The sequence below is a fragment of the Amblyomma americanum genome, chromosome 1 (genome assembly GCF_052857255.1).
Source record: "Amblyomma americanum isolate KBUSLIRL-KWMA chromosome 1, ASM5285725v1, whole genome shotgun sequence".
Taxonomy (NCBI): Eukaryota; Metazoa; Arthropoda; class Arachnida; order Ixodida; family Ixodidae; genus Amblyomma; species Amblyomma americanum.
This window is the reverse complement of record NC_135497.1, coordinates 45,550,206-45,573,051: the sequence shown is the minus strand read 5'-3', so window position 1 is coordinate 45,573,051 and position 22,846 is coordinate 45,550,206. Positions and strand designations below refer to the sequence as shown.

Here is a 22,846-nt window from a genome sequence, read left to right as displayed (position 1 = left end):
TTGGCCTTTGGACTTCCTGGTGTTTTCCTTATTGAATCTAGACAGCATTGCTGCTGCGGGATAGTTGGGAGGTACAGTAGGGGGCAGTTGCTCATAGAGGAGAAGCACAGAAAACAATGCAGATGAAGGGGAGAATGAGATGACACCTACACCTTGTGACAGTCACGATGCTGCAGTCGAGCGGCAACATTTGTTTTACAGCACAGAGAGTTCGCCTTTGCCTCGTAGCACTCATGACATTCAAGCGTTTCCTGTGTGTTCTTGCAGGTGTGTTTCTTCGGAAGCCTTCTCGTGGAACCTCTGCAGCGTACTGGCGTGTCACTGCAGTGTCCAGCCCGGACGGTTCGGGAGGCCAAGAAAATGAGGTGACTAGGCTGGTTTCTTGGTTGGCTTTGAGGTTCATTTCTTCGGTACCAGCGCTTCTGTTTGTGAGTTGAATTGGCGATTTTGAATTAAACTGATGCTTGTGTTAAAGTAAATGAGCTTGCCGTACTGGTGAAACGTAGTTGCATGCAAGTTCCTGCCCACTAGCCACTTAGTAATAAAGATAATACAGACTGCCAAGCAAGCTTTTTGGACGCCAGAAATTTGAGGTTGCAGAAGTTTCACACTTTTACATGCAAACAGTTGCTTTTTCTTAGAGCCGACATGTGTTCAAGGCAAACCTTGTGAACAAAAAGGAGGTTCCAAGGTTCAGTTTCTTGTTTTCTAACTGGCATACTTTACTCAGAACAGGTAGTGGTTGCTGATCAGGACCATGAGAGGGAAATAATTAGAAGAATAAGAATGAGGTGGAGCGTATGTGTCTAGTTCTCTCAGATCATAAATGGCAGTTCACCAATATCCCTCAAGAGAAAAGTATGCAATAGCTGTGTCTTATCGGTATTCACCTATGGGGCAGAAACGTGGAGGTTAACAAAAGTATTCAGGTCAAGTTAAGGACATTGCAGTGAGCTATGAAAAGAAAAATGATAGGTGTAACATTGAGAGACTGGAAGCGGGCAGAGTGGGTGAAGGAACAAATGCGGGTTAATGACATCTTAGTCAAAATCAGGAGGAAGAAGTGGGCCTGGGCAGGGCATGTACTGCGAAGGCAAGATAACCTCTGCTCCTTAAGGGTGACGGAGTGGATTCCAAGAGGAGGCAAGGGTAGCAGGGGGCGGCAGAAAGTTAGTTGGGCGGATGAGATTAAGAAGATTGCAGGGATACGGCGGCTGTGGATGGCAAAGGACAGGGCTAATTGGGGAGACATGGGAGAGGCCTTTGCCTTGCAGTGGGCATATTCAAGTTGGTTGTGATGATGATGATGGTGGTGGTGATATTTTAGGCATTCCTTGCAGGGCACGGGTGTAGCTATGTGGGCTTTTCTGCTGGCCAGCTATTAGCCTTAGAAGGCTTTCACTCTGCTAGGGGTTGTGGCCTCACTTCCTTTTACAGCGGTGGCTGTAAAATAGCTACCAAGAAATGGGGAAAAAAAATTTGGAAAGGAGGCTCTGGAAAGGGAGAGGGCAAGGAGAGGTATGTGGCAGGGATAGGTGCCGGAGCAGAGAACGACAATTCTGTATATGAAGGGGCCGCAACAGAAGCGACTGAGCGGCACATGTAGAGGGTGCCGCTGTGCATAAGTAAATCCTATGCCCCGACACGGTAGAGAGGCCCAGAGTGTTGACGTTATACGTGAGTCATGCTAGCAGGAGTGCCATAGATAAAGAGGAACCACACCGTGTGGAAGTTTGGGCTTGTGGTGCATTGTGTAAGCTTCCTTGTTTTGCCCTAACAGTGTTGTAGCCATGGTTGTTTGTTTGTTTCAGCAAAGACTCAGTGTAATTAGAGAAGCATATTTTGACACTAGCATCACTCTCACTCGTAATAAGCGAATGTTCATTATAAATGCGGCCATTGTACGTGGGCTCGACTGTCTTGCTTATCTTGAAACTTCCATCTAGCAACTTCGTAGTGTTTGAATCCCAACTGCTTTCGCAAAAATCTGTGTTCCTGCTTTCGCCTGCTGGCGGGCTCATGGATGCTACAGAAGAACAGGACCCAGCAGAGTCTCCCCAGTGGAAGCGCGTCCTCATCCTGCTGGAGAGGATCCAGAGCCGAAAGTCGATCGAAGAGGTCATGCTGCTGGTTGGGCCACTTTATGCGCTGCTCAAGAGGTAGAGTCATTGCATATCCTTGTTCACTTGCTGCATTACATTGGCATTGACAACGCTTTTAAGTGACACGGATCTTGTCTCACGTTCGTGATCTTAGAAAGTGTGCATTTTTTAATATATTTTTTCATCTGCCTCCTCTTATCATCATCACCTCCATCGTGACCCTCTTTTTTCTCTTCTTTGCGTTCCCCAGTGCAGAGTAGCAGTCCAGATATCTTTCAGGCCAACCTCTCTGCCTTTCAAGTCAATAAACCCTCACTCTCTTGGCATTGACAGAGAACTGCTTTGTTAACACCCTTTGTGTCCTGAAACCATGTAGCTTGGAGGAGTTCTTGTGCAATGGACACATTGGGAAACTTTTTAAGAGGTCTCTGCTTCTGTGCTTAGTGATTTGACGATGATGGATTTTTTATGGCGCCAGGGCATCTGTGGCCAAAGAGCGCCATGGCACAAGGTATTTTCCTTCTACTCAAGGTGGGATCAAAGGCCCATTTCCCAAGCATTTCACCCTAAAGAATCTGAGCACCAGGCCTGGGGAAAGCTTGTATCCATTGCATCACCGGTGGGCACCCTGCGATGCTGGGGATCTGTCAATGTTTTGAGAAAGAAATAACTGGCATACAGTTGCGCTATGCTATGTAACGCGAGAACCCAACAATACCCGTCATGCTGTGCTATGTCCCGTATTTACTCGAATGTAACACGACCACGATTGTAACGTGAGGGTCGACTTTTAGGGTGTGAAAAGGGGAAAAAGAAAACTATGATTGTAATGCGAGGGTAGACTTCGGGCGTGCGACAGAAAAACCGAAAGAACCTGAATGTGACGCGAGGAACCGACATCGCACTGTTCTGAGGGTCAAAGACAACTTTATTGAAATACAAGCCAAACAGGCATTCCTATACACCGTCATCCTCACGGCAGTTGTCGCCGTCACTGTCATCATCACAGCTTGACTTTACTTTGTCACTAGCTGCCTCCCACAGCAGGTCGTCCTCGCTTCCGTGTAGAGCATTTGAAATTGAGCATTTCTTAAATGCGCGGTAGCCCAAATCATGAGGCAGCCCTTACCAGGCTGCTGAAACCCAGTGGGCAACGGTAGATGCGCTTGGGCATTTCAGCCTGCCTGCAGGTGTTGTTGTTGATTCGCTTTCAATCCACTCCCAGTATAACTGTCGCAAGCAATCCTTCAAGGGCTTGTTCTTGCAAACGTCCAGAGGCTGGAGAATGGAGGTCATGCTACCCAGTATAACAACGAGATGCGTTTGGTCATGCTGCAGCTTTTGTTTGACGCCGGGTGTCAGGTGACCTCGGAAAGAGTCCAGAACCAATATTGGTTCCGGATGCAGCAATGCGCCTGGCCTTCGGTCCCACACGCTTTGAATCCGATCTATGACAAGATTCGAGCCCATCCAACCTTTTTCGTGACAGCGCATAATAACGTTTTTCGGGAAAGTTTTCTTCAGGATCGTCTTCGAGCGAAAAATGATGAATGGAGGGAGCTTGCGGCCGTCAGGCAAACATGCCAGCATAACGGTGATCCGATTTTTTTCGTTGCCAGTGCTTCTAAGGCGAACTTCATGCTCGCCAGACTTGTGCACTGTTCTGGACATAGGCATGTCCAGATACACGGGGGTCTGGTCGGCATTGCCGATATGTCCAAGTGGCATGTTGGTAGAGCGACGAAGATCGATGACGTAGTGCTGGAACTCTCGAAGTTTTGATTCGAAGTCCCCGGGCAGCTTCTGGCAAATAGAAGTCGTGCGTCGAAGGGAGAACCCGGCCCTTCGCATAAACTTCTGCGCCTAGCCTCGTCATGCCTTAAACTGGTTTTAGGCCAAAACCGTGTCCCGCGCAAGCTCCTGTGCTTTGCACTGAAGCATTTCAATGCTTACTCCAACTAGTCGGGAACGTTGCTCGCTAATGAACTCTGCATGGCGACGCTCCAACTCCGGGAAGCGGCCTTTCTTGGGCCTCGGAAAGCCTTTTCGCAGGCTGTTGCAGTTAAACAAAGCGAGTGCAGTGCTGTCTTGTGGCATGCCTTGGGGCCTCATACCCTCCCTCCATGCCATGTTGTTGCTGTGAACCTCTGCATTATGCCACTGTGCAGCTTCCAGGTGCCTTACTTTCTGCGCTGTGCCTCTGCAGTGCAGTGCTTCCCTCTCGCTCTTGCTATGCAGCAGCTGCAATTTCCTTCTTCCTTTTTTTCCTACCTTGTTGTGGGAATGTCTACGCCAACATTGCGGATTTGGAGGGTCCTCTCATTAACAGCTATCGCTGTGAAACGAGTGAATAACAGGGTGTTGCTATCACATCTTACAAATCTTGTGGGCACAACAGCTGGCAGTAACGGGCGATGGGGTAATAAATGTTTCCTCTCCCTTCTCCCCTGTGGTGCAGAAGCCTGGAGCTGGGCATGTCCCCCCATGCCGAGTACATACCTGCACCAGTGCGTGCTGACGGCCCTGCAGGCGCATGGCCTGTTGGCACCCCGCCAGGAACTTGCTTCCCTGGTCAAGTGCCTGCGCATCTCCCAGACTGCCCAGACCCAGCAGCTTGTCCTGGGCTTGCTCAGCCTTGCCGCCCTCCACTACCCCGTGAGTGAAATGCAGTGCCACTGCCACCGCTCCTTCTTGCTGTCTTGACAATTTTGTGCAGTACAGGGTTTCCAGTGGCTACATTCCACAGTGCCTGTTTGTGACGGCAGCAGAGGTTGCATGCACTTGTTGGGCATAGCAGTGGAACCGGGCATAGCAATGGAACCCTGTGTGTAGACAAATACAGTCGCCTACCGATTTTTTGGACTCGAAGGGACCCGAAAAATGGTCCGAATAATTGAATACAGTGAATGCTCGTTAATTCACAACTCGTTAATTCGAAATTTTGGATAATTCGAAATAGTCATCGTGGTCCGGTCTGCAGTGCATAGAAGTCTATGTGCGTAACAGCTCGTTAATTCACTCAAAAATTGGCGCCGCCACCCATAATTCGAACTGCGCGCCGCTGTTGAAAACCATCGTTGGAAGCTTTCACAGCAGAACCATAGATGGCACAATCATCGGGGTGCTGCTAGGGTGCTGGAACAAGTACTAACCAGTCTTTCCTGCCGCGACTGCTTCGAGGAACGACGTTTTAGTGTTTTAGCCCTCGTTTTGCACGCCGCTTGCTGTGAGCTTGTGTCCGCGAGATGTGTTCGCGTGGGAAATACTGGTCCAAGACGGTGAAGGAGAAAGTGGCGATTTTACGCAAGGTGGACGAACGGAAGGCCAGCAAAGTGGAAATCGCGAAAAAGCACGGGATTCCACCAAGCATGTTGTCGACCTACGTCCGAAATAGAAAGGCCATCGAGGATGCCTACGAAGCCGAAGATTTCGCCAGCAACAGAAAAAGGCTCCGATTAGCCAAGTATCCGGAAATTGAGACCGCTGTGATCACATGGGTGAAGGAAATGAGAAGCGCAGGCATTCCACTGAGCAGCCCAATTATCATGGCGAAGGCGGCCGATTTCGTCCTGCGCATGAATGTGGAAGATTTTGTCGCCTCCGAAGGATGGTTTCACCGCTTTCGAGACAGACATAATCTTGTCTTCTAGAAGACCGAGTGACTACGGTAGCCCTCAGAGATAAAAAGCAGGAGATAACAGATTGTTTTGCTAAATAAATATTTTTTGTGCCCTCCGTGCATTAAACGCGTCCATTTTTGCTCACTTTCATTAGTTCAAATTTTGGTTAATTCGAACTGGCCTGGCGGCCCCGTGGAATTCGAAGCTTTTACTGTAGTCCGAAAAATCCGCGAAGTACAAAAAAATTACTTTATTGAGATGAAATCGGCTTAAAAATGTCGCTGATTTTACCTTGCGGCAAATTTCTCTTGCTGGCGACGATTTGCACCCGTATTTGCGCCAAGGTTGTGCTTTCACAGTACACGCTAGGCAGCAAGGTCACCGCATTTAGTTGGAATACTTCCCACACTTCTTTAACGGACCTGGTGGGGCCATGTTGTCCACAATCCGAGTGTGCACCACATCGCTCGTTAAACACACGCAAAGATAAGGCACTTTTCTTTCAAAGCGGCGAAACCGTTGTTCACAATCACAAAACGGTGAACAGATGTAACTTCGTGAAGACTGAGCGTCACTCGGTCAACGCGGTCAGAAAAACCCAAGTGACGAAACGGCGAATGGTGAACGTATGAGACATGCCGCGGTGGCTCAGTGGTTAGGGCGCTCGGCTACTGATCCGGGGGTGCGTTGGAACCCGACCGTGGTGGGCACGTTTCAATGGAGGCGAAACGCAAAGGCGCCCGTGTGCTGTGTGATGTCAGTCCACGTTCAAGATCCCCAGGTGGCCGAAATTATTCCGGAGTCCTCCATTATGGCACCTCTTTTTTTCCTTTCTTCTCTTAGTCCCTCCTTTACCCTTTCCTACCGAGATGTGAGATAGCTCCTGCACAATTTCCTTCCCAACAACCAATTTTCAATGCATCGGACAAGCGATAACTGCCCGCGACGATGTCGGTGACAAACGCAAGTAGGCGGCGATGACAATCCGGCTGCCACCTCGAAGTGTCAGAGATCGCAGGGACCTCTACTGGCAACAATGAGGTTCCGAAAGTGTGTCAAGCCAAGCCAACTGCAGCATAAATCCACCTCAATCTAAGATGGCGCCTTTTGCGCCGCCGAAAAGTTGATAAGATGGCTGACTTTTGCCCGCAGGCGACTGAAATTAGTCCGAAAAATCGAACTTTCGGACTTTTGAAGTCCGAAATATCCGTCGCGATTATGTATGCGCTTCTATGGGGCGACTGACGGTGCCTCATCGAAGTCCGAAATATCCTACAAGTCCGAATTACCCGTCGGCTACTGTATACAGTCAGCTATGGAACCTCGGTCAAGAATGAAATTAAGATCCTGTGTAAAGCATAGAAGTTGCGTCTCGCATGAGAATAATTTACGAAACCCGCTCGAAGACTTGACCTCAATGAGTCAACCATCCGCGGAGGTCGGCTGCAGCGGGAGGGGCTTTTTAAATGTGAGCCCAAGTGCAAAGGATTTCGTGGGCCTCACCACGGCCATCACGTCGAGCTAGAGAAAAAAGTGGCGTACTTTATTAGCCAGCAGCGCAGCTGTCTCATGGGGTCAGTGTTGAGCTGATCCGTTGAAAAGTTAATGTTGCTCGGGAAATGGGAGGTTCAGAGCATCTCTTGGGTGGGCCCAAACATTCATGAAGAGGAATGGATTCTTTCTTGCGGTGAATAACATCGATAAGGCAGAAGTTACCAGGAGACATCGATAGCGAAAAGGAGGACTCTGTTTCCGAGAACTCGGCCTCCGAAAGCAAGGAATATGAATAAACATGTTGGCCACGATGTCTATTAAAGGTACTTTGTTTTGCGTCATTAAGCCTGGCGTTACATTCGTGGTTTCATTTTTTCCTGCTGAGCAGCTTGTAAAGTCGCGTAACATTCGAGTAAATATGGTATTACTTTTCTTAAAATTTTTTCGCGCTGAAAAATTTGCTATATTTGAAGACTTTTTCTTCTTCTATTTGTATTTGATTCATAAAAAGAAATTAGTATTTGCATGCCCCTGGTTATGATGTCTGAGCAATGATATGCCTTGCTGGTGCACCCACAGGAGGAGGTTCTGCACAACGTGACCTCAGTGTTCACCTACAAGGGGGCCAGCCTTCTGTGGCAGGTCGACAACTGCAGCTTCCAGACGGTCATGCCGACCGTCAAGACTGTCATGCCTGCCCTGCTGCAAGTAGGTCATCGCTCACCACTTGGGACTCTCTGGCTTGAAACAGCTGATTCGTGCGAATAGGTTGATTAGTCCCAGAATGGATGCACTTGATGTTTTCTGTCAACTGTGCTCTTGTCGACACTGCTTGCATAGCATATCAATAACCTTACTTCACTTTGAATTTGTTCAGGCATGTTGGGCTTTAGTAACCTTGGTCGGCAGCTAGTGAAGTCGAATGCTGTAGTAATAAAATTTGTGTGGACATTGTGGTGTCATATGTGGGACTATGCTCGTCGGCAGAAACTAAAGTGGCCTCTGTGTTAAAGTTTGATGTGAGGCCAAAGTTGTGCTAATGATTGTCCCATAGTGATGAAGGCCTAACTCATTTGTTTATAGACACTTCCACTTCAGAGCATTTAACCATCTCTGTAATAGCAATGTCAGCTTTTGCACTGATATAGACCGTGTCATGAAATCATTTTTAAAACATGCCATAGCATGCAACCCACTTCAAGTAGATCTGCATATGAATGAGGTGGTGCCTGCGTCGAGTATTTTACTGTGGCAGGTAGCTCTACCTTGTGAGTATTTATGTAATCATTGTGCCATCTTGCCTGTGCAGGCCTGCACTGGAGAGAGCAAGTCAGCTGAGGCCGCAGAGAGCGCAGTGGCATCGGTGACGCGAGTGTTTGTGGGCCCATTTCCGGACATTCCTGAGCACTGGTGGCTGTCACTGTTTGCCAAGCTAGCCACAACCCTTGGCGCTGGGGATCACCTCTGGATCCTAGCTGCCCAGATGGCAGAGCACCAAGTCACCAAGATGGGTGGCACGGACGTGGACGAGGTGACTTTTGTCAGATGTTGGTACTTCTTGGCACCTTAAGTTTTCCTCATGCTGTCATGCCTTTGCCTGCTCAACACCTTAATTAACAGGGTCTCAGTTCTGGCAGTCTTGATGCCATATGTAAAAGGACTGGTGGGGTCAATGCCGTCGGTGTGCTGATCAGCTGGAAAACCTGTCTTGCGCTTCCCACCTGGATACCTCGCTTTCCACTTAGACAATGTGCGTATGTGCAAAAAAAGACACATGTACTCGTTCAATATTCGCACCTGTAGTGGAAAAGTGACGCAGCTTGGGATGGGCCTGGTTTCATTTCTTTAGGGGCTTAAAAACGTAAAAGACACTCTTCTCCCTCTCACCGAAATCTGTCTTGTCTGTCATGTCTGCTTAAAGAAAATATTCGGAAGCTACCTAACATTAGAACTGTCAGCAAAAACATGAGGGGGTGCAGAGTTTAGTCATAAGCGATATTTCTGAAAACGTTTACTTGAGCACTTGCAAGCGTCTTTGATGTACAGTAGCCGATGGGTAATTCGGGCTTCAATACAGTCGAGCCCGCTTATAATGAACATGAGCGCCACGCGGCGTCAGTTCGTTATATCCCGAAGTTCGTAGTAAGTGGAACACAGCTTTAAAGACAGTTGCTTGTCAAAACAGTAAATTTTTTCTTTGCGAAAAAGTCCGTGATGGACGTCTGTTTCTGCAGAGCAGATCCGATGAGGGGGGTTTCCTGATTATTCAATGGGGAGACTGCTCTTAAAGAAAAATTTTTTGTTTCTGCACTAAATTTTATGAACTGAAACCACCTTGACTAGTTTTTCGTGCTGATTCCAAAAATGTCATTGGTATCAGGATAGGCTGATTAGTTCCTGAGGTACACTGAATTAACATGCTCTCATTAATAAGAATAATTAAGAGAAAAAGCACATTATAAACGTTCATAAATAGGACTTGGTTAGGTTCTTGAAACAGAAAGGGATGAAATGTTGGAAACAGTTTTTTAATTTTACCACCATAGGTAGTTTTTAAAGACATTGAAACTCAAACTACGAAAAATGCCTAACTTGCAGTCAAAAACTTGAGCAAATTAAAAAATTTCTGAACAATAATTACAAATTCTGCTCCCAACATTGCCTAGTCTACACATATGGCTACGTGCTAAAAAAGGAATTGTGTTTCTATCTGCCATAGACGCCGAGATATGTTAGTTTAGGAAGTTTAGGATTTGCTATGAGTCCAAAATTTCCATTTTGAGAAAAACAGCAAAATCAAACGAAGTGTTGTTTATGGCAAAGTACTTCAATTTTATTCACAAACTGGCACTAGCAGACACGTAATAGCCTCCTGGGATGTAGGGTGTCTGACCAGAGTGATTAAAATGGCGCTTTTTCAGTGTGCACTGCAGATTTTCTGCAGATTCAACTCCGTGTGAACTTCTCGAACTGATCGCGCACATTCGGAAGTCAATTTGAGCCGCATGGTCCACCACGGGCGTCAACTTTTTTGACGTATTTCTGCCAAGTTTTTGAATGCAGACTGCAGTGGGATATATTCATCACCGAGAATATGTCATTCAATGCGGCACGCTGGTTTCCCGTTGACTGCATTGCGGGCGCGGCGAGGATGTTCACCACGAACGGGCTCACTGTCCGGTCGGTCTCCACACGCGGCGAACTCCATTGCGATGAGATGTCGCCACAGTTCCCACATGTCAGGGTCGGTTTGGTGGCGAGGCCGTACTCTCTGTCGGATTTTTCAGTCGTCACGTCGCCATTGCATACTTTGCACTTCACTGATGCCAGCATCTCGTTCACCAAATGCAACCTGACGATGGAGAAGCTGTCGCCGAGTGGGGCAGTTGCGGAGTCTCCCATTCCACTGAAGAACGCTGCCTTGCGCTCTGTTGCTGCTGCTGATGCCGTCTGCTGAAGTTCCTCCTGAGCTTTCTTGCCCTTTTCTTCAATCTCACAAGGTTGCAGCATTGGGGTATCATGACGAACACGACCGCTGCCCGATGAGGCTTCCGCGACCGGCGCCGCAGTTAGGCCTAGCTCGGTCGGCACCTCCCGATCCGCTGGCGGAGGCGTATCCACAGGGCTTGCGGTTGCTCGAGGTGACCGTGGCACTCTTTTTCAGGTTGCTAACGAGCGATTTTTTTCCTCTTTTTCCCGTTTCTGTGAGTCGTGCCAAACTTTGGCGCCGGCGTTGACATCTTTGCGAGACACACTAGCGAACACACCTTGACAAGATGGCTACCGCTTGCGCTCAACGAATGCTTCCAGCATACGACACGAAGCCCTTCAGCCAATTAGATAGCAGCCTTCAGTCACGTGCACCGACTAGCGAATAGCATTGCGCATTGCAACTGCTTTTTGGCGGCATTTTCTCTCTCATCCAATAAGCATAAAAGAGAGCAACTGCGCGAAATTCAAAGCGAAAAGCAGCTCTTCCAAATGAGACCAAGATGGCACCGATCGCTGCAGTGAAACGATAAAGCATATCGCGGAAGAAGCCCTGTTGTTGAGCGAAAATCTGCCGAGAGAGAGCTCGGATGCAAGTTTTCTACTCATTTTACAGCTCAAATATTGGCTCTGGAGATTTTAAAATTCACAGGCTGGTAAAGAAACAGCTGCAGATTTCGAAAATTCCGTTTTTGAAAAATCGTTTTTTTTCGTGATTTTTTTGCCTCCAAGAGCTGTCTCCCCCCTTAAAGCGTGATGCAGGATGCTAAGTGCCTCATACCACAGCAGACCAACTGATTTATTATTGCCTAATGCCCCTTTATTGTCAGTTTCTCGTTTTAGTGGAGAACAATGCTTTTCGTTGACTTAAGAAAAGCAAATGAATTCTTGCTGTGTGATGTGCTCAACAGCTGTAAGGGTATTTAGCCTTCCTTCACAACTGTATACAAACACAAGGCAAGAAGTGAATAAGAGGTTGCTCACCAGGAAAGGGACGCATAGCTGTAATCCACATCTATCACCAGCACGCTCATTGAAATCACGGCCTCGTCGTCATTGTCCAGGACAGCGCATCCCAGCACTACACGGCAGGCATGTAGCCAGAAATTTTTTTGTGTATGGTACAGTGTAGCTAATCCGACTTGGCATGTGCATTGGGCACAGCTATTGTAAACATTTGATATTTATTTACAGTCATGCTCAGTTATAACGGCTCAGATATAATGAGTGCTCGCTTATTAAAAACGAGTGCATTGCTACTGTCAAAATATGCATTAGGACAGTGGCAGTTCGTCTCACAGTTGAACCTCGTTATAACGAAGTAGCATCAGGACCGTAAATTAGTTCGTTATGTCCGATATTCGTTGTAACTGTATACATAAATATCGCCTCTGACAAATCTACAATTTGACTCGCGCAAAATGTTCTAAATACTAAAATCCATTCTGGGCTTCGAACCCTCTATAAACGAGGTAATCCTTACCTCTCTCCTTGTGGATTGTGGCATTTCAAATAAAATAGACCGGAGTATGGGAAAGTCGAATTACAAAAAAACAAAGTTTGTTCGACAAAACAGGTATGCGTTCGTTTATTTGAAGAAGGATCTGGTCTTCGTCTGGTGGCTTTTCACTTCACAGCACTGAGCAGAATAAAGTTTTCTACAGTGCCCAAGCACAAGAGGGCCTTTTCTACTTCAGCAGTTTTGGTTGTCCGCAGTTTTTCTAAATAGCCTTTCAGCCTCCTGGCCATGTCCATGGCATCAGCACTGCTTATCGATGGTCCATCACGTTCACTGTCACCTCCACTATCGCTGCTGCTGTTATCCGCGTGGACCACAACGCGATCCACAATTTCTTGATTTGTCAGCTCAGGTGCCAGGGCCAAGTTCTCATCAGCCGAAACGAAATCGTCAAATGCGATGCCTGGAAGTGCCAGTCGATTCCAAGTTCTGTCCAGCTCTACCAGGTTTTTAGGCTGAACTTTGTCTTCTATGGCAGGCAAAATAAAACTGGCATCCGCGAAACAGTTCCTTATTGTTGACTGCCTCACCTCATTCCGTGATCCATACAACATTTCAAGTGTCGTCTTGATGTTGATGGTTGTTAATCAGCGTCGATAGATATCAAAAACCATTTGCATCACCAAACGCTTCTGGTAATTGCACTTGAGCGAACGGATAATGCCCTTGTCCATTGGTTGCAAAGCAGAAGTTGCGTTTGGTGGCAGGAACACCAAATGAACTGCCTTCAGCACGATCAAGACTTTGTGCGCCGAACAGTTGTCCAGAGCAACAGGACCTATCCTGTGCTGCCTCTCCATGTCCTGGTCGAAAGCTGTGAACCAGCCTTCGAAAAGCTTGGCCATCATCCAGGCTTTTTTGTTAGACAAGTAAGCAACCTGCAAATTACGGGCGCCCTTCAGGCACCTCGGACGTGCAGACTTGCCGATAACGGTGAGTCGTCTTTTGTCTGAGCCGTCCATGTTCACGGCAACGACAACCGTCACCCGGTCTTTGTTCTTTTTGCCTCGATGGCAGGTTTCGTTTTTTACTGCCAGTGACCGCTCTGGCAACAACGTGAAAAACGCCGGTTTCGTCGACGTTGTACACGTTGCACTCGTCGTATTCCTGGAGCAGAGGCCGGAAGTTCTCTAGCCACTTTTCACATGTCTCCACATCGAGAGCAGACTCTTCGCCAGACAATATCTGGCATGCGATCTCGTGTCTGTCTTTAAAACGTCACCGCAGCGGTGGCCAAGTGGTTGAGCATCCGCCTCGCATGCGGGAGGTGCGGGGTTCGATCCCCAGTGCCGCCGGGTACCCACCGGTGATACAATGGGTACAAGCTTTCCCCTGGTCTGGTGCTCGGCTTATTTAGGGTGAAATGCTTGGGAAATGAGTCTTCGACCCCACCTTGAGAATTTGAAAAAATACCTTGTGCCATGGCGCTCTTTGGCCATAGATGCCCTTGCGCCATAAAAATCCATCATCATCATCATCATCATCTTTAAAACGTTGCAGCCAACCGCTGCTTGCATGGAAATCGTCATGCCCTAGTGCTCAGGCCACGCTGTTGACCTCAGTTTGAGGAAGTGCTCGCAACACTGGCAAGTTTCGTGCCCTTATGTCTTTAAGCCATGAAAGCAAAGCCACATCCACGTCCGGGTGATGGCAAGGCCTAACTCGCTTACGGTCAGCATTTGTAGCGTCCTTGGTGTTGCCTTCAATCTTCTTTCTTACGGCCAAAATGGTGGATAAGGTACTTGGGGGAAGGCTGAACTCCACTGCAACACCCTTTTTCTTGCGGACACTGTCCACAGCTCTCAATATCTGCAGTTTTTTCTCGAGCGAGACCACCTTCCGCTTCGTTGCCAGTGTTGCTGTGCTTGCCTTCACCGCTGGACAAGTGGCGCCGCCCTTCGGCCCTTTGTCGTCATATGAGCTCTCAGTTTTTGCACTCTGTTCATAGGTGGCACGATGAGTAAAACGTGCAATTTATGTGCCAGGCCGCCAAACTTTCTGCAACCTTTTGAAACGATAAAAAAAAAGTGTGCTTGTGAATTGGCTTCCAATATTTATTTTCTTTTTTTATGCTACCTTTATCGTTTTGAGCCTCGCGTAACCCAAATATTTCTTTGTCACAGCCAATATCACGGCGCATCTCGCTTTTGCAGTTTTATTATAAAACAGTAAATGTCGTAAAAATGAAGCGTGGCCTACCAAAGTTCGAATTTAGTTCGCTATAACCGATAATTCGCTATATCAGTGTTTGTTATAACAATGTTCAACTGTACAATGAACAACTTTGGCCTTATCGCTCGGTTATTGTGAACTCTCCTCCCCGAAGTTGAGGTCGTACTTCCAGCAAGCAGAGATCGAAGAAGATCTCTCATCTCTCGACAGTGCCTCAGAAATAGCATGTCGGCCCAAAAAAGCAATAAAAAGGAGCCATTGGTACAGCAAGTAACCATCATCCAAGCTTGCACCAACAGCCTACAAGGGCAACCATTGCTTGCGTTCATGATTATACTGCACGGAAGAATGGGGACAGACAAAAAACACGTACACACACAGAGTGCAGACTTCCAGCTTTGTGTGTGTACGTGTTTCTTGTGTCTGTCCCCGTTCTTTCATGCAGTTTAATCATGACCAAGAAGCACCAACTAGCCCGCCAGAAAACCCTTCTTGCTTGCATGTTTGCTGGATGGGCAAAGCATCTCAAGTAGAAGCGAGAGCACGGTGAACGCGAGACAAAGGAATTGTTGCAAGTGAAGCTACTGCCCATGGCCGCGGATCAACTAACCGCACCAATTTCAGAAGTTTGAATGCCTTGCTGGCCATGCTGGTCACATGATATGCGTCTCCTGCCCATTCGGCTCCATTTCTTATGCTGTTGCTACGTGCAGGCAGCGTCAGACAGTGGACAATGTAGCTGATACATTGTGTGCCACGAACGCTGCACTACTTCCGTCACTGCATGGACCTAGGAAGGATGGATGAAGCGCTCAAAAACACTTATGATCAGACGCATGTAGATTTGTGGCAATGCGCTGTTGATGTATAGCTGGCCTCATGTTTCTATGGATGACTGCATTCCTGCAGGCAACATCATCGCAAAGCTGCGTACTCTGACGAAGCCTCTGAACGTCTATAGGACGAGCACTCCTCTACCACTAGGATTCTGGTAAATCTGGCTCATCTGCCACCAGCTACCATGGGTGCTTCAACCACGAATATCATATGGCACACAAGCCGAAGGTGTCTGGAGTCCACATATTTATTAAGAGGACTCGTTCAGCCAGGTGGGAGCGCAGCCACCGGCAAGCGGAGAAGGTGCAGTGCCGAGATCCGATCTGTGCGCGCCTGCCGGGCATGCTGGGTTATGTCGTCTTCTGGAGCCGGGCACAACGCTGCATGCTACAATATGCTGTCCCTAGAGCTGATTTCTGGCAGCAGTGGTCTAGGCGAAGAGAAGATGACCACCCTGGAGAGCCTGGAAAAAGTTGCTGAAGGGACAGCTTTGAACAAGTAGGCGCGCATAACGCAGTTTTTAAAAAAGAACTGCTGCTTTTGGCAGACTAATTATTCTTGGCTGTTATACGGAAAGTCCACTTACTGCGAACATGGGATCTAAAGAACGGAATGCGCATGACCGTCAGCTCTGTTATAAGTGGGCTCGACTGTATTTCTACATATTGTCGGTTCAATCCAAACCAACATAGTAGTGGGTTCAAGCATCAAATTGAGCTAAACGCAGGCCGATACAATAAAACAATCAACACAGTCAATAAAATAATGCAATCTAAATGCACTACTGCTTCAAATATTATCACAGCGTGGTGTCAGCAACCAAGTTCACCTTTGCACCGAATCTTTTCACGGTTTTTCAGAAATAACCATCCAAAAAGAAAGAATGGGGGCCGGTGATGTCTACAGCACTGTTGAATATTTCCGTATATGCTCCTTAAATTTCACAGTAATCTTCCTTACTCCTTTTTTCTCGTTTATTCTGCTGCTTTGCTCTCTCCACAGGCACCCCTTTGCATAAAACTGTTCTGCATGCTGTCACTTTTTAAATCCACAAATGCCCACACACTTTCCTGGCACATGTGAGTGGTGTTCTTGGTTGAGAAAGCTTATTTCTGAGCTTGTAGTGTGCTCAGTCAGGAGTTTGTGCCTTTAAGAGCGCTGTGATAACTGTACAAAATCTGCAGTTGGTTTTATATTGATGGATATCTTACTGAATAGGTTTACATAATGTTGCAATAGCTTGTGTTGGTGGAAAGGAAAACTGTTGTAACGATTGCTCTCTGGGTGCTACGGTGATGGTGGCAACTTTCGGGATATGAGCTGCGGCCAAAACGACATTGGTTACTGAAACGGTGGTAAGAACTCTCGTATGTGCATAAATGGCACACAGCAAGGACCACAAAAGCTGCTGTGTCTGTCTCTCTGTATTAGTATAAGCTTCCTTGCTGAAATTCACAACGCATTTGTGAACGCATTATCCTTCTTCACAAGATTATCAACCAGGAAATTTATTTCTCCCGTGTTCTTTTGCCTTTGCAGTTTAATTACACAACAATTTTGATGGCATGCTACATCAACTGCTTGGCAATTAGTTTGTGTGAGAATTACCTAATCGTGTACATACTTTCTTATGTTTATGTTGTGTTTTATGTCAAAATTTCTGTACCCACTCCCGCAATGTCCCCATGTCATGAGATTTTAGTATTTGTTACTAAATAAAAAATAAATGTTCTCTTGCAGATATGAGTGGAAGAATGAAATTCAGACTGACCCTGAGGTGCTCATGGTAAGGTGCTGCTTTATCTGTCTTTCAAAGTTTCATAGAAATTCGTAATCTCTTTCTGATGGGTTTATTGGTGTACCAGTGAATCTTTAGTGTTCAGCATTGATTTATTGCATATGGGTTCAGAGGTTATGATGACTTGAAGGGTACGTCAGACGATACAAGAGTTTTATCATTTGGGTGTTGTGATTGTAAGCATGCTTGGCACGGCTTGTTATTCTGGAATGTAGTCTGCTAGCATAGTTTTTCTTTTTGTGTGGTCTGTTTGCAACGCAAACAGTTCCATCTTGTACATTTCGTTATTGTTAATCTAATCTTGCTCATATGTAAAGTGATCGGTAGTGGTTGTACCTAGTTATGTATGTGTATTAAGTATTAAGCACATGTTTGCAGCATGGCAGTGCATTTCATGTCCTAATGCTACTTTGGGGCTTTTGGTACCATTCATTAGATGTTGGAGTTTGGTGTCTCTTCACTGGCTGGTGATGCTTGCCTGGGACACGAAAAAACAGCGCAGGGAAAGAAAGGATGCAGCAACAAAACGGCACAGGGAAAAAACAGCATGGTGACAAAGCAGCTCTGGGAAAATACAGCACGCATCAAAACAGCATGCCAGAAAAAACGGCACAGTGACAAAACAGCAAACCGAAAAAACAGCATGACGACAGAAGAGTGCGGGGAAAAACAGCACGATGACCAAACAGCACATCGGAGTACGGTACAGCTGCTGGAGTGGTGAACTATCACAGCCATAACCGCAAGTGGTAAATCACAACTCATGCGGCACCGACCTTTGGTGTTAGCGAGAGCTCATTTTGCTGGTTCATTAAGAAACAGGGCAGGCTTATTCATTGAGTAACAGCGTTGCTTATTTATTTATTTGTAACACTAAAGTTGCTACATGGGACAGCTTTGGGCACTGGTCAGTAACAGCATTGTGTGAACGGTGAATTTGGCAGAAGTAGTGGTTAAGTAGTCCTTGCTTGCTTGGTTACAACTATCTAGTTTCTTTCTGTATTGTATGTAAGAAGAATCTGGGAAACAGATAAAATGGCCCAAGCATCCACTCTGCGGGCAAATGCCCCGGGTTGTTTATCTTAGTGCACTTGCTGTTTCGAATGGGTTTCATGATGCTGGCTGTATATTGCTTGCTGATGTAATGTGTTTAGAGAAGTCCGTGCTTATTCGGTGAAAGAATATGCAACGTCATAGCTTTGGTTTGAACACATAACGGCATTATAGTAAGAAGTCGTTGTGTTTGTATAGTAGTTGAAACGATGATGCCAGTAACGTCTCAGGTCAGTATTTTAGTTCGGGCAGCTTTTTTTTTTATTGGTAATTTTTAAATACCCTGAAAAGAAGCCCTGCAGTTGGCAGCTCTTCTCTTTTTACGAGTATCTACAAGAAATATACTCAGCTTGTAGCTCTTGGCTGAATAAATGCCTCACACTGCTACTACTACTACTGTCAGAGTTGGAGCCATCCCATCGGTATAATTATGACCAGCTTTCCTTGCTGTTTATAATGAAGCAAACTGTAGCATATTACCAATTCGTTATTCTTGTTATTTTTTCTGCTGGACACTCCCACTCTTCAAGCCCGATTTGGCAGTAATCATTTTGTGAAACGAAATCCCTGCGTTCATTCTACAACTCTGCTTCATTAGACTCCCACCTATGTTTGTTAGGTTAAGTGTGTGGTGTTAGGAGTTTCTTGTGGTTCCTGTGCAGAAGAGCCAAGTTTGGTGAAAATTGATGTCTTAATAAGGTTGGCTTTAGGGGGAAAAAAGTAGCTTTGCTCAAATGTGGCGAAAATTGATGCTTCGAGATAATTCTTTTCGAAGTGAAAAAAAGGGCCTCAGTATAAAATTAGACTCAACAAATGCACGTTGATGGATGAATTTTCTGGTAAGCAGTGTAGCCCATTTCGTAAAGTAAAGTAACTGCCGGTCAGCCTCGTACAACCAGTAGGCAGCGTCCTGGTTAAACACCAAACAGCCTGAAAATGTTGGCTCGGGCAATCTTGCTTTCTTTAAAACTAAACATCGCATACCGGATATTTTGAGTGTATGAAGGCCCTGTAGCTCACTGCAAACAAAATTGCTGAAGATTCAATTGACAACACCAAAAATTTTGATGAATGAGAACTTCTGGTACACCCAGAGCCCTGTGTTGGGCATATTTGCCAGAATTCAGTGCCAAGGTGGTCAACCCGCAGAATCGATGCATCCAGAACAACTTAAACGTTATTCATTCTATTACGTATCATAAAAAAGCCAATATTTGAGATCGCAATTATTACCCTAGTGCGTTCCTAGTCAATGCTGTGAAATGAGCACTCGCTAACTCTGGAGGTCGCTGCCACATGTGTTGTGATTTGCCGTTTGCGGTTACAGCTATGATAGTTCACCTCTACAGCAGTGCTGCACCGTACTCCTACGTGCTGTTTTGTCGTTGGGTTGTTTTTTCCCCTCGAAGTGTCAGAGATCGCAGCGACGTCCGCTGGCAACAATGAGGTACCGAAAGTATGTCAAACTAATCCAACTGCAGCGTAAATCCACCTCAATCCATGGTGGCGCCTTTTTTTGCCGGCGAAATGCCAATAAGATTGCCGATTTGGGCCAGCAGGCGACTGAATTTAGTCCGAATAATCGAACCTTCGGACTTTGGAAGTCCGAAATATCCGTAACGAATATGTACGTGCTTCTATGGGGTGACTGACGGGGCCTTATCGAGGTCCGAAATATCCTACAAGTCCGAAATATTGGAGTCCGAATTACCCGTCGGCTACTGTATAGGTGTGCCAAAAGTGAAACACAAGTTGAGCAGGCTATTGCCGAGAGAAAGGGTTGTACAGCACCTTGCTCCTTAAGCCCCCTTGAAGGCAGCTGATGTCTGCCAGAAGGTAACTTGCGTAAAGGGGCCCTTTTTTCCTTTCCACACAGTAGTAGTAGTAGTAAAAAAAGAATGAGGGCCGTCTACGGACGTAACTTTTTGGCCGATTTCACTTGTAAATTAAGTCTGGTGGTGAATCTGACTCGTGAAGCTGGCACTAAAAAATGAAACTGGGAGAGTGTTTTGAGACCCCTGATTAAGAACGTCTTGGAACAAGACATGCAACGGCATAATCTCAAGGTTAACAGTCGGCTGCAGTGCAGTGGGGCTCTTTGAAATGGCTTAACCATCATTCTCAGGATTGCAAGCAGAAGCCAACTTTTGAAGGCCATGAGGAAATGCGTGTGCTGTGCACAGAAAAAGAAAAACTAGCTATGAATGTGGAGAAAGCTGCTGAGAAGGGGAAGGCAGCAACTGAGCAGTGAACGGAAAGGAAAAAAGGGGGGTGAACAGTAGCAGCACTGGACAGCGTGAAGCACAAAGCAGCAGTGGGGGAGGGGGTTTAGCTGCGCACGATTCTTCATTATTGCCTCTTAAATGACACTGAGGCCGTGGAAGACAATGCCGTGTTCACGCAGCGCCTTCGTTTTCATATGGAATCAGACTTCCCCTTCATATACTCGTGGCTGGGTCTATTTGTGCAGATGCAGTAATTCTACAACTTGGATGAAACCGAAAACCGTGCTAACATGAAATGTGATACCTTAAAATAAACAATTAGCACTTAACCCATATATGCCAAAACTTCAGAAATTTGAAAGAATTAAAATAGTTTTCGACATAAAATGTTTATTTCACGTCCACAATTCAGAATCTTTTTATCGGCGATAGTATTTTTCTCAACACTGACTTTTGAGCCGTTCTGCAATGTAGGATACTATGCAAATTCGCCACCTGTTACTTGTGGTAAAGCTTCAAAAATTTGACACCGACTTTAAAATCACATTTCTCATCATGCATGGTGCTTTTCTTATGGCAGCGCCCAAAAATTATTTGTTTTTCTTGCAGAAATATAATGTCAATGGGATCGAATTTCAGAAATGGCACAAGAAAAGTTTAGATGCTCTTGAATGTACGTTAGCCGAGGCAAGCTTTTTAATTTTTAGAGCTACCGCGCAAAAAAAGAGTGTGCTACATGTAGGATGTATATTGGTTAATTTATAGGTTAAGGTAATGTAGTGCATGTATAGGTTAATTGGATGAGTAGAGCAGGATGGAAGGTATTTCCGAGTTGCATTTTGGAAAAATAGTGCAAAAAGGATGGCGATGAAAGAAAGGGGGCACTAACGAGCACTTTCTCTCAACTGGATTTTATTGGGATCGCTACAGAATGTAAAATGGAAACAGGCGACAAAAAACGTAAAAAGGAAGAAGAATCTATTACCTTGACAAAAAATGAGATTGCTTATCTTGAGTCATTTGTCAAGTATTAATGCTTGTTTACACGTTTTGTGTGTTTTTCAGCTGTAGAACGTTATCGGGAGCAGACGTACCGCCTGCGGGTTGAGGCTTCGTGGGAAGGACCGTTCTCCTGCATCTCGTCCCGTCCGGCCTTGGAGTATACCCTGCCCTAGCGTGGGTAAACATTTGCTCGTAACCTTGGTGGTGAGTTTAACGACCTCGATTCATTAGCAATAAATGCCTGCTTGTGTCAACCAATGTGTCGATCCTTTGTTCCCTCAGAGCAAGGCCCGCCGTGGTAGGCGTGCGCGATCACGGGGTCCGGCCGGGGGTCCGGCGGTTTTGAACTGTGTCAGCCGTGGTTAAATGGGCGGGAAAACGTGCTTATCTTCCATATTAAAACCACACACCTTTTACCTCGAGCCCCTTTATTTCTGTATAATTGCAAAAACACTTATTTTTGGTTTCTCAGTTCCTCAATGTGGAATTACGATTTTATCTTGTGCTGATGACTTTGCCCACTTCTGTTCTGATAAAAAGAATGTGCTTGCCACTTTTCATTTACCTGCACAATTCTGCAAGGTTTGGTGTGGCTCTTAACTTTGATATTTCAAAGGGGTATTGTTTAGGTCACCGGGGTACGAACCCAATTCGTACTAGTGGGATAAGTTGGGAGTTCAGAAATGCTGCAGTGCCTCAGGGTTCCCCTACACTCGGTAAGCAATAGGAGGCTCTAAATGTTGGTCAAATACTTAAGGGCCGTATGGCTACGCTTGGGTGGATGCCAATGAGTAATTATTCCCTTATTACAAGCTTACATGTTTTTTTTTGTTGCTAGGCCTATAAAGTTATTGCAACTGCTCTTTTTTACAAGAAATAAATAGTAGCGCTGAATATAATTTTTGCAAGCCTAGTATGCAGGTCACAAATGGAGCCTAAGAGAGGAGACAATTTGTTTTGATATCTGTTTCAACCCCTTTTTCGATTCCCAAACCGGTGCAGCTGCCCTTCTGTGCTTCTCTGTCTACGAGAATTTTTCACAGTTTTTGTTTTCGAGAAAAGGAAACAACCTTTTCTTGCTAGCTGTGCTTCAGAGGCAAACAAGACATCATCGGCTTTTTCCGTTTGCATCGATTGGACATGTTCCCAAGGGAGGTTTGTTGGGATTTTTTTTATGAAGTTCCTCACTATTCCACACAGCCTCTTTAGAAGGCAGATATCATAAGATTCTTTTCCAGTATTTGCAAACCCATCACAAATGAATAATCCTAGGCTAGAGAGCTAACGTGGATTTATGTTGTTAGGCCAAATACGAATTAGGTGCGCTAGCTGTTCTTAATTAGCAGTTAGGCGTTCTAGAAGCGTGCTAGAAATCAACAGCCACAGATACCAAGGATCATAGGGATTACTTACACACACACACACACATATATATATTACCGTATTTAAACGCTTGTAAGTCGACAAGAATTTAAATCGACCCCCCCAAATCACATTTCCGAAAAATAAAAAAAAAACTTCCAAGGTTGTTTAAG

The 22,846-nt window shown here is 46.0% G+C and overlaps 1 protein-coding gene across 1 annotated transcript; it reads left to right on the top strand.

The window, feature by feature from the left end:
• Positions 1-273: 273 nt before the first annotated feature.
• On the top strand, positions 274-21,560 carry LOC144112719 (HEAT repeat-containing protein 1-like). The gene is made up of 7 exons (XM_077645551.1): positions 274-365; positions 2,033-2,159; positions 4,561-4,757; positions 7,796-7,924; positions 8,526-8,763; positions 16,974-17,019; positions 21,375-21,560. The coding sequence occupies exons 2-7, from the start codon at positions 2,144-2,146 to the stop codon at positions 21,415-21,417; spliced, it is 669 nt and encodes a 222-aa protein (XP_077501677.1). The 5' UTR covers positions 274-365; positions 2,033-2,143; the 3' UTR covers positions 21,418-21,560.
• The last annotated feature ends 1,286 nt before the right edge of the window (positions 21,561-22,846 follow it).

Bases quoted from the DNA above. Each gene is read 5' to 3' on its own strand.
- LOC144112719 (XM_077645551.1), top strand. The intron at 7,925-8,525 runs GTAGGTCATCGC...TTGCCTGTGCAG, and splicing joins TCATGCCTGCCCTGCTGCAA to GCCTGCACTGGAGAGAGCAA. The intron at 8,764-16,973 runs GTTGGTACTTCT...GTTCTCTTGCAG, and splicing joins CGAGGTGACTTTTGTCAGAT to ATATGAGTGGAAGAATGAAA.